At 45.8% G+C, this 14,208-nt stretch overlaps 1 protein-coding gene across 2 annotated transcripts in view; it reads right to left on the bottom strand.

Moving 5' to 3' along the window:
* Window positions 1-1,496: 1,496 nt before the first annotated feature.
* Window positions 1,497-14,208, bottom strand: part of LOC110508359 (calmodulin-regulated spectrin-associated protein 2) — a 66,699-nt gene continuing 53,987 nt past the window's right edge. For both annotated transcript variants that reach the window (XM_036966836.1, XM_036966837.1), the window contains 11 exons: window positions 13,435-14,071; window positions 13,090-13,230; window positions 12,514-12,742; window positions 12,075-12,255; window positions 11,185-11,854; window positions 9,956-10,092; window positions 9,538-9,746; window positions 7,872-7,965; window positions 3,641-3,765; window positions 3,355-3,473; window positions 1,497-3,253 (listed from right to left, as the gene is read on the bottom strand). In XM_036966836.1, coding sequence (XP_036822731.1) covers window positions 2,951-3,253; window positions 3,355-3,473; window positions 3,641-3,765; window positions 7,872-7,965; window positions 9,538-9,746; window positions 9,956-10,092; window positions 11,185-11,854; window positions 12,075-12,255; window positions 12,514-12,742; window positions 13,090-13,230; window positions 13,435-14,071 — 2,845 coding nt within the window. In that variant the 3' untranslated portion in view covers window positions 1,497-2,950. The remainder of the gene's footprint in view (window positions 3,254-3,354; window positions 3,474-3,640; window positions 3,766-7,871; window positions 7,966-9,537; window positions 9,747-9,955; window positions 10,093-11,184; window positions 11,855-12,074; window positions 12,256-12,513; window positions 12,743-13,089; window positions 13,231-13,434; window positions 14,072-14,208) is intronic.

Below are 14,208 nucleotides of genomic sequence, written 5' to 3'. Positions count from 1 at the left end.
GTTGATGAACATCTGCATTTTAATATTGTTCAAAGGAATTTATAAAAAATAACAAATACATGAACATATTGACAAGGTTAAAATAAAACAAATTTAGATGGGGGAAAACACAGAATGGCATCTCACACATATCTGATTATCCACTACAATAGAGTATGCAGTGGAAACAGTTTGCAATCAGTTCTCTCTCCGTTTCCTGCCCGTCACTCATACAAGACATATTGTACCCTCTCATGGTTTTACATTTCCTTTTGTAACAGATATGCTGCTCATATGAAACCTCAAAATGGTAAATGGTTTACAAAAAATACTTTATACGACAAAATATATGTACAGTGTAAACACTGCTTTGCTCCAAAATAAAATAAACATAAATGTCAGTTTCCTTTCATAGGTTAGAACAATGTAACATGTTGAAGCATAATGTAACAGATGTTTTGAAAGTCCTGAAGAACTATGTTTTATGTTTTTGTGATCTGTATTTTACTTCATTTATGTAAGTATGCAGTTAAATCAACTACAAATACTGCAATCTACAGTGGGACAGAGTCATGAAATTCTATTCCTTACTCTCTATTGAATATGTACACATACGTATTGTGGACTACTTTAAGTGTAATAGGAATTCAACAGTAAAGATACTATCCACAATAAAGTAAAATGCTTTTGAATATCTGTGAGGTCCAAACATATACAGTACCAGTCAAAAGTTTGGACACACCTCATTCAAGGGTTTTTCTTAAATTTGTACTATTTTCTATATTACAGTAGAATAATAGTGAAGACATCAAAACTATGAAATACCATATATTGAATCATGTAGTAATCAAAAAAGTGTTAAACAAAGATTCTTCAAAGCAGCCACTCTTAGCCTCGATGACAGCTTTGCACAATCTTGGCATTCACTCAACCAGCTTCATGAGGAATGCTTTTCCAACAGTCTTGAAGGAGTTCCCACATATACTGAGCATTTGTTGGATGCTTTTGCTTCACTCTGAGGTCCAACTCATCCCAAGCCATCTCAATTGAGTTGAGGTCGGGTGATTGTGGAGGCCATGTCATCTGGTGCAGCACTCCATCACTCTCCTTGGTCAAATAGCCTTTACACAGCCTGGAGGTGTGTTTTGGGTTATTGTCCTCTTGAAAATAATGACAAATAACAAATAATAGTCCCACTAAGAGCAAACCAGATGGGATGGCGTATCGCTGCAGAATGCTGTGGTAGCCATACTGGACACTGACAGTGTCATCAGCAAAGTACCACCACACCTCCTCCTCCATGCTTCACGGTGGGAAAGAGTAGGTGTGTCCAAACTTTTGACTGGTATTGTATGCCAACAAGGATTTTTATAAGATATTTTCTCGGAATTGCACAGGCTCATGACACAATTTGTGAAACTTGCTTCTATTCTAAAGCTTGAAATTGTCCTGCCAGTGACATTGAAAAGGGATCACACACTTGCATCTTTTTTAAACAAATAGAAGGCCCCATATACAGTATAGTACGTTTATATACGTCCATATTAAATGATAAATGCTAGTTTCACTCATTCATTTTGAATGGAATAACCATTATATACAAACAAAATTAACTTATACAGTATATATTGTCTTAAAGTATGTTACACACCTCTGTTGATGAAACTTTAAAAGCCTTTAAAGTCCCAGTGCAGTTAAAAGCATAATTGTCCTGTGTTTGATATATATTTCCACACTATGAGGTTGGAATAATACTGGGAAATAGTGAAAATGATGGTAATGCCCTTCTAGTGTAAGAGCTGTTTGAAAAGACCATCCTGAAATTTCAGCCTGTTTTGGTGGGAGGGGTTTTGGCCTTCTATAGTGACATCACCATGCAGTAAATTAGTTATTAGACCAATAAGAAAGAGTTCCAAACCTCTCTGTCAATAACAGCTCACTCCCAGACTGTCCTAGCAAAATTATTGCTTGAGAAATTGCTCTTTGCTAATAAGCTATTTTTGTTTCTTTTTGACCATTTAAAACAATCACAATATGGTACTTAATTGTTACCCAGAAATTATTTGATATTGAGATAAAAACATCTGCATTGGACCTTTAAAAACCTTCCAAAGCCTTATCAAAAACATTCAATAAATTAAGAGTCAGTTGCTGACATTCCTGTGAACTAGATTATACTTAATCAATGACTTTACAATCTAGTTCTTATCGGAAGTTATGACAACCTACTTAACTATTGACACATTATGTAAACCCACCTTCTCAGTCTCATCTTTCAGCCACAGAGAAAAGCAAGCCTCACACACAGCCACTCTCAACAAGCTCTCATATACGTATCATCTTGTACTCACCAAAACATCACATTTGGCGCTTAAATATGACCTAATCACTGCGCTTTCACAAAACAAGCATAAGGCCACACATGATGAACATAGGGAACTCAAACTCGATCTATTTCAAAAGGAATGACATTCAGTGCTTCAGTGGTCCGATTCAGTAAGGCTTTCATCAGCCCCTTTTTTTTGGCACACGAGAACATGGGCACCCACGCATGCTGACGAACATACACACATGTGCACCATTAGAATGACTCTGGGTCCCACACACACACAGTCTTGCATAACAACAACAATGTCCCTTGAGGCTTGTGTTGATGTTTTTCCCCCTACATTCCAGTTGTGCATAAAGTCAATAGTGTCCTGTTTAGAAGAAAATCCCCTACCACATATTCATCAAATGAAACTGTACATCAGATATCAGATCCAGATGAATGCCAAGTGTAAGTGTTCATTAAATATCTGAATGGGAAAGAAGATTAGAAAGATATACTCTTTAGCACTGTCACACCAAACCAGACCCTGTATTATCCCAGGTCACAACACCCGCAAAGCCTCCCCTCAGTCCTCAACTATAACTCAGGACACCTAGCAACATTATCCTGGGTTTGGTATGAAAGGGGTTGTTGCTGTGACTACTTGAGACTACCCAGTTTCTTGGGCGTGCCCTGTTTCTTGGTCTGCCACAGGTGAGCGGCGATGGTGATGGCGTCTACACTAGCTGACATTGTCTTGGCAGGGATGTGGCTGAACTGCTTCCTATCTGAGTTATATTTATACAGGCCCTCGATCATCTTGGCTGTGATGCTCTTGGGCCCGATGCCCGCCAGCTTGGTGATTTCCTCCGTCTCAGGGCAGTAGGTGTACACCGAGCGGAACTGGCAACCCGTGTCTCGGAACAAAACCAGGAAGTTGTTGGCCCCCGACCTCTCCATTTCCTGAAAGAGATAGTGGAGGAAAAGAAAGGAACAAATGTGAGGTAAAAGAGTGAAGTAAAATTAGAGAGAAAGAAACATATTGTGTACAGCAAATTACCTACATCTATTATCTTATTCTTCTGTCCTTCGTTGACCTTGCCCGCCAGGCAGCAGTGGGCCAGGGCGTTCTGGATGATATGCTTGTTGGACTTAGCACTGGGCTCCTTGTACAGCTTTGGCCCTGAGGGAAGAAGCGAATACCAGCATAAGGAATGCAGTAACAAACAAACAAACAGACACTCACAACACAGCCTGTTCTACACATGGGCTACATGGCTCTGGTATACTGCAAGAGTTTGGTCTCCTTTTGAAAACAGAATACCTTGATTGCAGTGGAGCGGTCCGTACCTGTGTACTCTTGGTTGGAGGGAGTGGAGGAGGTTGTGGACTCGTTCTCCCAGTCCTTCTCTCCGTTATGAGACGGGCAGGACGACAGATTGCCCTCCGCAGAGTCTGGCCTAGCAGAGTCTGGCCTAGGGATGTACACACACACACACATATATACAGTACGAGTGACACATGTGTGGACACACACACAATAACAGATACACATTCACACAAAAAAACAGACATAGACATATAAACCACATATACACAGACACGGAGACATACAGAGAAACAGGGTCAGAGATAGACACAGTTCTCCCAGGCAGCCTTCCCTGTTCCCTCATATTACATCATCCCCAGTGATATCTGTGTCCCTGGATCAGATCAGAGGCATGTGCAGTAGAGCAAAGCTATTGTACAGTCCAATCATTATGGCTGCTAGGATATGGAGAAGAAACACTGCAGTATGCAACAGCAGCTTTAGGCAACTATACAGTGACAAGACAGAATACAACTGCAGCAGCCACACTCATGTCCCAGGCCCAGGCTCATTCATGTCCTAATTGGGGTTAGGGTTAGTGTGTTCCCTAGTTTGAAGTCTCTGCATACAAAACAAAGGGCCTGTGGCTCCATGTGAGCCAGCATGGCTATGGAAGTTACCGTGCCTGGGACGGGAGAGCGCCCGTCTGCTGCAGCTTGGATGGCTCTGACGCCGGGTCTAATCTAGAGGTAACAACCACAGACAGCAGCTTAACGTAGAGCAGCTAGCATGGAGCAGCTAGCATGGAGCAGCTAGCATGGAGCAGCTAGCATGGAGCAGCCTCGGAGCAGAGAAAGGGCAGAGTCGGTGAGGCAGGAGTGGAGGCAGGAGGCTTGGCATGTATGAAATGAGGCAGAAGCAGCTGCGGTACTGAGCGGAATTTTCTCTGTCTGTTTTAAAGGAGGTAATTGGCCAACACTTAACCGATGATACAGCATGACTGTGAAATAACACATCTATTAAAAACATATGGATGTGTCCTCTATGTCTCAGGTCATACTCAGAATGAATGTTGGTGTACTGTATGTGGCTTGCTCAAACATGATTCATAAATATATGTCTGCACGTGGGATATTTAGATTCTGTTAGGTATGGCTACCGGGAATTGTTCTCAAAGATATTACCTCAAGTAAAAGCAGATTGATTGATCAATCTGGACTGTGATGCACTGAGATGAAAGTCTAGATGAAAGGCTTGGCCCTCGGCTGGTCTAGGGTGGGGAGTTACTAACCTTCCCTTTCTGTCTTTGGGAGAGCTTAAAAAGAAAGAGATATGGCCTTTCACAGTGCCTAGTTTACTGCTTCCGGGAGTTCCGTGCAAAACAGAGGGGAAAAACAGAGAGCGAGGAGGGAGAGAAGATCAAGAGAGCGAAAACCATTTTGTTTGCAATACCTAGACAAGTCACAAGACACATGAATGTCCTCTTGAAGAAGTATTCGTGCTTTTGATGCTCTGTAAATCATTTTTTGGGATCGTAGCCAGCCTGTTTGTGCTTTAGTCAACTCTTGACGTGGTCATGCTAAAGGAGTTGGCTAAACTGTATGTCCTTTTTTTACAGATTTTCTCAATCGCGTACAAGTATTTTTTGGAACAATGTTGTTGAGTTCAAAACAAGACACAGACACTCACAACACAGCCTTTCTGTGGCCTTTTGAAAAACAGTAAATGTGTTTTCAAAACATAATTACCTTCTCGAAACATAAATACATTAATCAAAACTATATTATACCGTCAAAATTGCAAATACATACAATAGAACACGACTGCCTGCAAACAGATGAACACTACCATACTTATCTCTCGAGTCCAAGCAGAAAAAACAGAACATGTTTTTTAAAAGTCCAAGTAGATCAATTATACACCACTGGGCAAAAACTGGCTGAATCAACATTGGTTCCACGTCATTTCAACAACAAAAATTCACTGTGATGATGTTGACTCAACGTGGAAAATTGATTGGATTTGCAAAAAGTAATCAACCTAAGGGAATTGTTATTCACCCAACCTAAGTCCAATGACATGGTGACATTTGTTGTTGAATTCACGTTAGTTGACAACTCAACCAAATGTAAATCCAAACTAACCCTTCTTTGCAGTCACTATATACTGATGATCAAAATTGGAAGTACAACTATCCAAAGTTGCAGAATTATGGGCAATTACTGTCCTTTTATTCATATTTCACGAAACAATTTCATACATATCAAATTAAATACGATTCCTAATTTTAAAAAAATGTATATAAAAAAAGCCCTAAAAATAAGTGTGAAGGATTCATTCATCAGTATCATCCCAATCCAAATCCATGTATTTAATACATAGGCTGGTTCGCTCATAGTTTTATAGACTTTCCATTGGCGCACAAACACAATCCACAACAGAAATAAGTGAAGGTGAATACAATGGAAGAACAACACTGGTCCTGGGTGACTCAGTTGGTAGGGCAGGGTGCTTGTAGCGCTAGGCTAACAGCACTGGTCCTGGGTGACTGAGTTGGTAGGGCAGGGTGCTTGTAGCGCTAGGCTAACAACACTGGTCCTGGGTGACTGAGTTGGTAGAGCAGGGTGCTTCTAGCGCTAGGCTAACAACACTGGTCCTGGGTGACTGAGTTGGCAGAGCAGGGTGCTTGTAGCGCTAGGCTAACAACACTGGTCCTGGGTGACTGAGTTGGTAGGGCAGGGTGCTTGTAGCGCTAGGCTAACAACACTGGTCCTGGGTGACTCAGTTGGTAGAGCAGGGTGCTTCTAGCGCTAAGGTAACAACACTGGTCCTGTGTGACTGAGTTGGTAGGGCAGGGTGCTTGTAGTGCTAGGCTAACAACACTGGTCCTGGGTGACTCAGTTGGTAGAGCAGGGTGCTTGTAGCGCTAGGCTATCAATCGCTAGGCTAACAACACTGGTCCTGGGTGAGACTCAGTTGGTAGAGCAGGGTGCTTGTAGCGCTAGGCTAACAAGCGCTAGGCGAACAACACTAGTCCTGGGTGACTCAGTTGGTAGAGCAGGGTGCTTGTAGCGCTAGGCTAACAACACTGGTCCTGGGTGACTCAGTTGGTAGAGCAGGGTGCTTGTAGCGCTAGGCTAACAACACTGGTCCTGGGTGGCTCAGTTGGTAGAGCAGGGTGCTTGTAGTGCTAGGCTAACAACACTGGTCCTGGGTGACTCATATAAAATTAAAAACAGAAAAACCTTATTTACATAAGAATTCAGACCCTTTGCTATGAGACTCGAAATTGAGCTCAGGTGCATGTTGTTCCCATTGATCATCCTTGAGATGTTTCTACAACTTGATTGGAGTCCACCTGTGGTAAATTCAATTGATTGGACATGTTTTGGAAAGGCACACACCTGTCTAAATAAAAGGTCCCACAGTTGACAGTGCATGTCAGAGCAAAGAGCAAAAACCAAGCCATGAGGTCGAAGGGATTGTCCCGTAAAGCTCAGAGACAGGATTGTGTCGAGGCACAGATCTGGGGAAGGGTACCAAAAAATCTCTGCAGCATTGAAGGTCCCCAAGAACACAGTGGCCTCCACAGCCAAGACAATGCAGGAGTGGCTTCGGGACAAGTCTCTGAATGTCCTTGAGTGGCCCAGCCAGAGCCTGGTCTTGAACCCAATCGAACATCTCTGGAGAGTCCTGAAAATAGCTGTGCAGCGACGCTCCCCATCCAACCTGACAGAGCTTGAGAGGATCTGCAGAGAAGAATGAGAGAAACTCCCCAAATACAGGTGTGCCAAGCATGTTGTGTCATACAGGCTGTAACATAACAAAATGTGGAAAGAGTCAAGGGTCTGAATTCTTTCTGAATGCACTGTATGCCTCCATCCACACCAAAGCAAAGCTCTTATATGAAGGTCACAATGTTGGAGATGTTGACTTAGGAGTAACCCAACTTCATTCACTTCATGTCCGAAACATTTACATGTATGACACTGATGGGGTAATTTAAAATGTTAAACAATGTGTTAATGTTCTGTGAACAAAACACTTAACAGTGAATTTTGTACTCACTGATGACATTTGCATTTAAAGTTTTTCAAAAGGCAGTCTAAGATATGCAAGTCAGGTACAAAGGCACATTTTGTATCAGAAGTTCTTTAAATGTATTTAAGCATTTGGTCATTGCTGTTCTGCGATAGATACGTTTCAACCAGGATCCAAAAATTGCTTGTACACGATTGAGAAAATCTGTAATCAGGCAATTTCTGGCCTCACCTGCGGATCCTCTTATCTCCGGCGTTGCTGTCGTTGTCAAGGTTGAGGGAGGCCAGGGACATGCTGGAGACTGAGAACCCACGCGGTCGAGTACCTGGAGGTAAATACAGAAGACATGTTTGAGTGTGTGTGTGTGAATATATGTGTGTACTAAATACACATAAACAGCCTAAACTCCTGTCGTTCAAAAAATCCCCAAAACTTCACAGATCTTCATTGTAAAGGGTTTAAACACTGTTTCCCATGCTTGGTTCAATGAACCATAAACAATTAATGAACATGCACCTGTGAAACAACCGTTACGACACTAACAGCTTACAGACGGTAGGCAATTAAGGTCACAGTTATGGAAACTTAGGACACTAAAGAGGCCTTTCTACTGACTCTGGAAAAACACCAAAAGAAAGACCAGGGTCCCTGCTCATCTGTGTGAACGTGCATTAGGCATGCTGCAAGGAGGCATGAGGACTGCAGATGTTGCCCGGGCAATAAATTGCAATGTCCGTAATGTGAGACACCTAAGACAGCACTACAGGGAGACAGGACGGACAGCTGATCGTCCTTGCAGTGGCAGACCACGTGTAACGACACTTGCACAGTATCGGTACATCCGAACATCACACTTGCGGGACAGGTACAGGATGGCAACAACTGCCCAAGTTACACCAGGAACGCACAATCCCTCTATCAGTGCTCAGACTGTCCGTAATTGGCTGAGAGAGGCTGAACTGAGGGCTTGTAGACCTGTTCTAAGGAAGGTCCTCACCAGACATCACTGGCAACAACGTCGTCTTTGGGCACAAACCCACCTTTGCTGGACCAGACAGGACTGGCAAAAAGTGCTCTTCACTGACGAGCCGCGGTTTTGTCTCACCAGGGGTGAAGGTCGTGTAGATTTGCATTTATCGTCGAAGGAATGAGTGTTTCACCAAGGCCTGTACTCTGGAGCGGGATCGATTTGGAGGTGGAGTGTCCGTCATGGTCTGGGGCGGTGTGTATCATCGGACTGAGCTTGTTGTCATTGCAGGCAATCTCAATGCTGTGCGTTACAGGGAAGACCTCCTCCCTCATGTGGTTAGGCTAGGGCCAATCCCCCCCAGAAATGTCCGGGAACTTGCAGGTGCCTTGGTGGAAGAGTGGGGTAACATCTCACAGCAAGAACGGGAAAATCTGTCCGGGTCCATGAGGAGGAGATGTAGTGCAGTACTTAATGCAGCTGGTGGCCACACCAGATACTGACTACTACTTTTGATTTTGACCCCACCTTTGTTCAGGGACACACTATTATATTTCTGTTAGTCACATGTCTGTGGAACTTGTTCAGTTTATGTCTCAGTTGTTGAATATTATGTTCATACAAATATGTACACATGTTAAGTTTGCAGAGAATAAACGCAGTTGACAGTGAGAGGATGTTTGTCACAGGAGGTTTGTGGCACCTTAATTGGGGAGGACGGGCTCGTGATAATGTCTGGAGCGGAATAGTAGAATGGTATCAACAACATCAGACTCATGGTTTCCATGGTTTCCAGGTGTTTGATGCAGTTCCATTCGCTCCGTTCCAGCCATTATTATGAGCCGTCGTCCCCTCAGCAGCCTCCACTGATATATGTGTAACATGAGCATGTGTAGTGTATGTGTGTGTGTCTAAGAGTGTGTGTGTTACCCGTGGCTCTGGCGGGTGGCTTGGGTGACTCCATGACGTCCCTGTGCATGGACTTGGGGCGGGGCTTCTTTTTGAGACTTCCATGGCGGGGCCTGACATCCATATCCTCCACCTGCTTCAAATGCTTCCTCCTCATGTACTCGTTCTTTATGTAATCTTTCCTCTGCTTGTCGTCCTCTCGCTTCTGCTGCTCCTCCTCCGCTTTCAGCCTAGGGAAGAGGGACAGAAGAGACGAGAAGCTTCAATAATTATTACCCAATCAAAGAGAAGTTACTAAGAGGCACATTTTCACTTAGTCACCCATTGACAATAATGCATGACTAAATTTGAAGTGGGAGTAAGGATTCGCCCCTGCCGGTAGTGTTCAGACCAAGCATAACAGTGGAAAAGGTACAGGTCCCTTGAGGTCCAGACTGACCGTGCTTCCTCCTTCCTCTGCTCCTGCTCCAGCTCCTGCTGCTGTTTCTTCTCCTGCGTCTCCTTCTCTCTCCTCACCCTCTTCTCCAGCAGAGCAGCCCTCTTCACCGCCATGTCCTCCTCTCCCTTCCCATCGTCCTGGAGGTGTGTGGGGTGGAGACGGAGTCAGATATATATAGATTGGAAATTGTTAGATTGGAAATTGTAATCTTGTTGTCATGGAACGTTTGGTGCCAACATGAAGGCTAGTTTGCGGGACAAAATGACATCAGGCAGCACTGTCACATCCTCTCACTTCAAAGATCAACACTCATTCTCAGCTCTGATTGGTCAAATTTATGTCAGAGGGAATTCATGGCGGATGAGTATACCAAACATTAAGAACACCTGCTCTTTCCATGACCTAGACTGACCAGGTGAATCGAGGTGAAAGTTATGATCCCTTATTGATGTCACATGTTAAATCCACTTCAATCAGTGTAGATGAAGAGGAGGAGACGGGTTAAAGGATTTTTAACCCTTGAGACAATTGAGACATGGATTGTGTATGTGTGCCATTCAGAGGGTGAATGGGCAAGAGAATACATTTAAGTGCCTTTGAACGGGTTATGGTAGTAGATGCCAGGTGCACCAGTTTGTGTTAAGAACTGCTACGCTGCAGGGGTTTACACGCTCAACAGTTTCCCGTGTGTATGAAGAATGGTCCACCACCCAAAGGACATCCAGCCAACTTGACACCACTGTGCATTGGAGTCAACATGGGCCAGCATCCCCGTGGGACGCTTCCGACACCTCGTGCAACACAATATTAGGAAGGTGTTCCTAATGTTACGTATACTCAGTGTATATGACCCATTTGAATGTTGTACAGTGTTGGCTTCATGTCCAGATATTTTTGGACTGGGATAGTAACATGTGTGTCTGTTGAAGCTGATAGTAAGTTCCAGTATAGTGGCATACAGTAGCTCTGTTGGCTCCATTCTCCTATCATGGCTCGTTAGTCTACTGTTCTAGCATTAGTATGTGAGCTGTTTCACCCTTTATCCTAGATACTGTACACACAATTACTGTCCCAGACCCATTTGTAGTCATAGTTTATGAGTCTTCACATAGTTCATGTGCTGCTCTTACTGTACCTATGGATCAATGAACCATTCTCGTGACATGCTACATACAGTACTTGCACCGTCCTCTCACAATTCTGAAATGTACAGTGTAGCCCATTGTTACCTTGAAGAAGAACCCACAGCACATTTTCTGGTCCTCTCCGTACAGCTCTCCTATTTTCTCCCCCTCTCCACTTGTCTCTAGACCCTGTCCATCCAAAGGCTTCAGCAACGACAGCGGCACCTCCATCAGGTCTCTCACTGGCTGAGACAGCACCTCTGCCAACTTCTCCGTTTTCCCTCCATCTCTCCTCTCCTTCTGTCTCTCTTTGGCTGGCTCTGTAGTGGGCGAGGAGGGACGAGCGCTGGCACTCCTTATCCCCGCCACCGCTACCTCTGTCTCAGGTGGTTTGGTTTGGTTTTGAGGCTCCTCTGTTCCCCCTGGGGCCCCTCTCTCCTTGCCCTCCGTGGCCCCAGGTCCTTCATCGTGTCCCAGGTAGGCAAAGGAGGTGACCTGGGTCTGGCTGGGTGAGAAGCGTCTCAGCCTGGGCAGACTGTCCACGGACGTGGGGGTGTTGAGCATCCGTCTAAAGGGGGTTACCTTGAGCTCGGTGGGGCGTGGGGTGCGTGGGGTGTGAGGGGTGCTGGCATGGAAGGAGGCCGGTCGGCGCTTGAGGCCGCCGGGGGAACGGTGGGCGGCGCGGGGGGAACCACCCGCCGAGGACAAGATTGGGGACAAGGACCCCACGGACCCCCGGCCGGTTACACTGTTGCTGCGGAGCTCCCGGAGCTGCCTGTCGAGAGAGTTTAAATGTACAATGATAACTAACTAAGCAATAATAGTATTGCGACAACTGCTTTTCTCACGATAAACTAGGGATAATAGTACGGTGATAAATGGTTTTAGGTTAAATATATTAACTTCATCCGATATTATACACACCTATTTTTAGTCTGCATTATCAATTATCATGCCAGTCTTGGGTAATATTTATGTGCTATTGATGACCATACCTGTGTGGCGAGGGTGCTGGAGGAGGTATGACCCAGGCCTGTTGCTGTTCCCTCATGGCCATGATCCTGTCCTGCTGCTGGGCCAGCCGCTGCATCTCCGTCTGCAGGAACCCCAGGGACGTGTTCAGCCTCTCGATGGAGCGAGTGTACTCGCCCAGGTCCACCTCTCCAACCCCGACACCTGGAGCGTGACACAGCAGACACCTCTCGTCCATAAGTTGGCTATTACACATGCAGAAAACACTACACATAAAACATTACACGTGCCCCCTAGCCTGGCCCTCTATCATTTTGTGCTGTCTTGCCAATTGGTAATTGTCAAGCCAACGTTGGCAACGCAGCACAAACAGAGCTGGGACCAGGCTATTTGCTCCAAAAAGTAGGGAAGCAAAAGTAGAAAACAAAGGTTGGTTTCATCAGAAGCTACAGTGGTGACTACCTGCACCCTCCTCGCAGGGGGACTTGGGTGCTGCTCCGTCGGGCTTGCACCTCTCCGCCTGGCCCAGGCTTTCCGAAGGAGTGAAGAAGCGATCTGAGGAGGGCTTGTCCAGGTCGTGGCCCCCAGGGACGGGGCTGGTGGGGGAGGGGGTCACCCCTTTCCTTCGCACCACGTTGAGGAAGGCTGTCCGGCCCATCTTCTGACGATGCCGAGTGAACGCTGCCTCAACCTGAAACAGAGGAAAAATCTCTTATTATTTCAGCAAGTTTTAGGGGGAAACCATTGAACATACCAAATTATCCAACAAGATGATGGTGCAAATGATTTATGTTTGATTAGGTTTGATTACTAACTGGCATAATTTGACTGGACGGCTCTTTTAGAAAACCTGCAGTAGTGCTTGAAGACCAGAGTTTTGTTATTTTTCTTTCGTTTTGGATTATACATTGATATGGCACCCAATTCCCTACATACATGCACTACTTCTGACTAGAGCCCTATGAAAATAGGGAATAGGATGCCGTTTGAGACGCTGCCAAAGACGAGAAGCTCTCTGAAGCGTTATTAAGCCTATACCTTCTTCTTCTGGGCCTCGATGGCTCTGCGTTTCTCCTCCAGCTTCATCTTCAGGTGCACCATATCTGACGGCAGCAGGTGGGTGTGGTCTCTGGGAGAGGGCGTGGCCGGGGTCTGGGCTGGGTGGGTGGGGCTGGAGATCTGAGAAGGAGAGAGGGAGAGAGAGGGTGGGAAGAAGAGGGCGAGAGGGAGAAGATAATATTCAAAAGAGAAATGCGGAGTAGGACCAAAAAGAGTTGAAAGAGAAGAAAGAGCGACAGAGAAATAGATCAATGGAGAGAGAGAGCGAGAGTCCAAGAGACATTAACATGGAGAGAGAGAGAGAGAGAGAGTTTCTCTACTGACCTCGAGCGTGGCAGTTCGTGTGGGGGGCGTGTTGGGAACGTAGAGTTCAGCGCTCTCGGGGGTGGTCCCTCCACTGCTCCGCCCCTCCAGCTTACGGAACTTCTGCTCGGCGAAGCTGGTCATGCGAACCAGTCCGCCGCCAGAACCACCCGAGGACGAGGCAGGGCTGGGAGCATGAGACATAGGGGCTGGGGACACCGAGCTGGGGTATGGGCTGCTCCTCACCCCCCTCTCTCCATCCCCCTCTGGTAAGGGACAGGATCGGGTCATAGCCTCATAATCAGGGTCCATATCAGAGTAGTCCCTGAGGGAAGAATTGTCCTCGTCCAAACTCTCCTGGATGTCCTCCGACCTCACGTGGATCCCTGTGTCCACTTCCTCCGTAGAGGCTGAGTAGGGGTCGGCCTCGTCTGCCCGGGCCTTAGCCGATCCTGAGTAGCCATCAGGGTTGTCCCCTGGGTCTGATGGTTCAGCTCCATCGTGGAGGAAGAAGCCGTTGGCCCCGGTCCCCAGACTGCTGTGGGGCCTCTCTGTGTGGTGGATAATCTTCAGAGCCTCCTCGATGCTAGGGGGGCTCGATGGGCTGACGGGGCCGCGGCCGTCATTGCCGTTCTCTTTGAGAACACCATTGGAACATCTAGATTGACAGACCGGTATGATCATTTATTAAACACGTTTATCAAAAGAAACTAACAGTTAGTAACATATTTATATTCAGCATATGTATCCCTTGTACACACAACTCGGCTGTCCTACCGTCAGAGCCATCATAAG

Source organism: Oncorhynchus mykiss, chromosome 28, assembly GCF_013265735.2.
Source record: "Oncorhynchus mykiss isolate Arlee chromosome 28, USDA_OmykA_1.1, whole genome shotgun sequence".
Classification (NCBI taxonomy): domain Eukaryota; kingdom Metazoa; phylum Chordata; class Actinopteri; order Salmoniformes; family Salmonidae; genus Oncorhynchus; species Oncorhynchus mykiss.
This window is presented reverse-complemented; position numbering and strand designations above follow the sequence as displayed.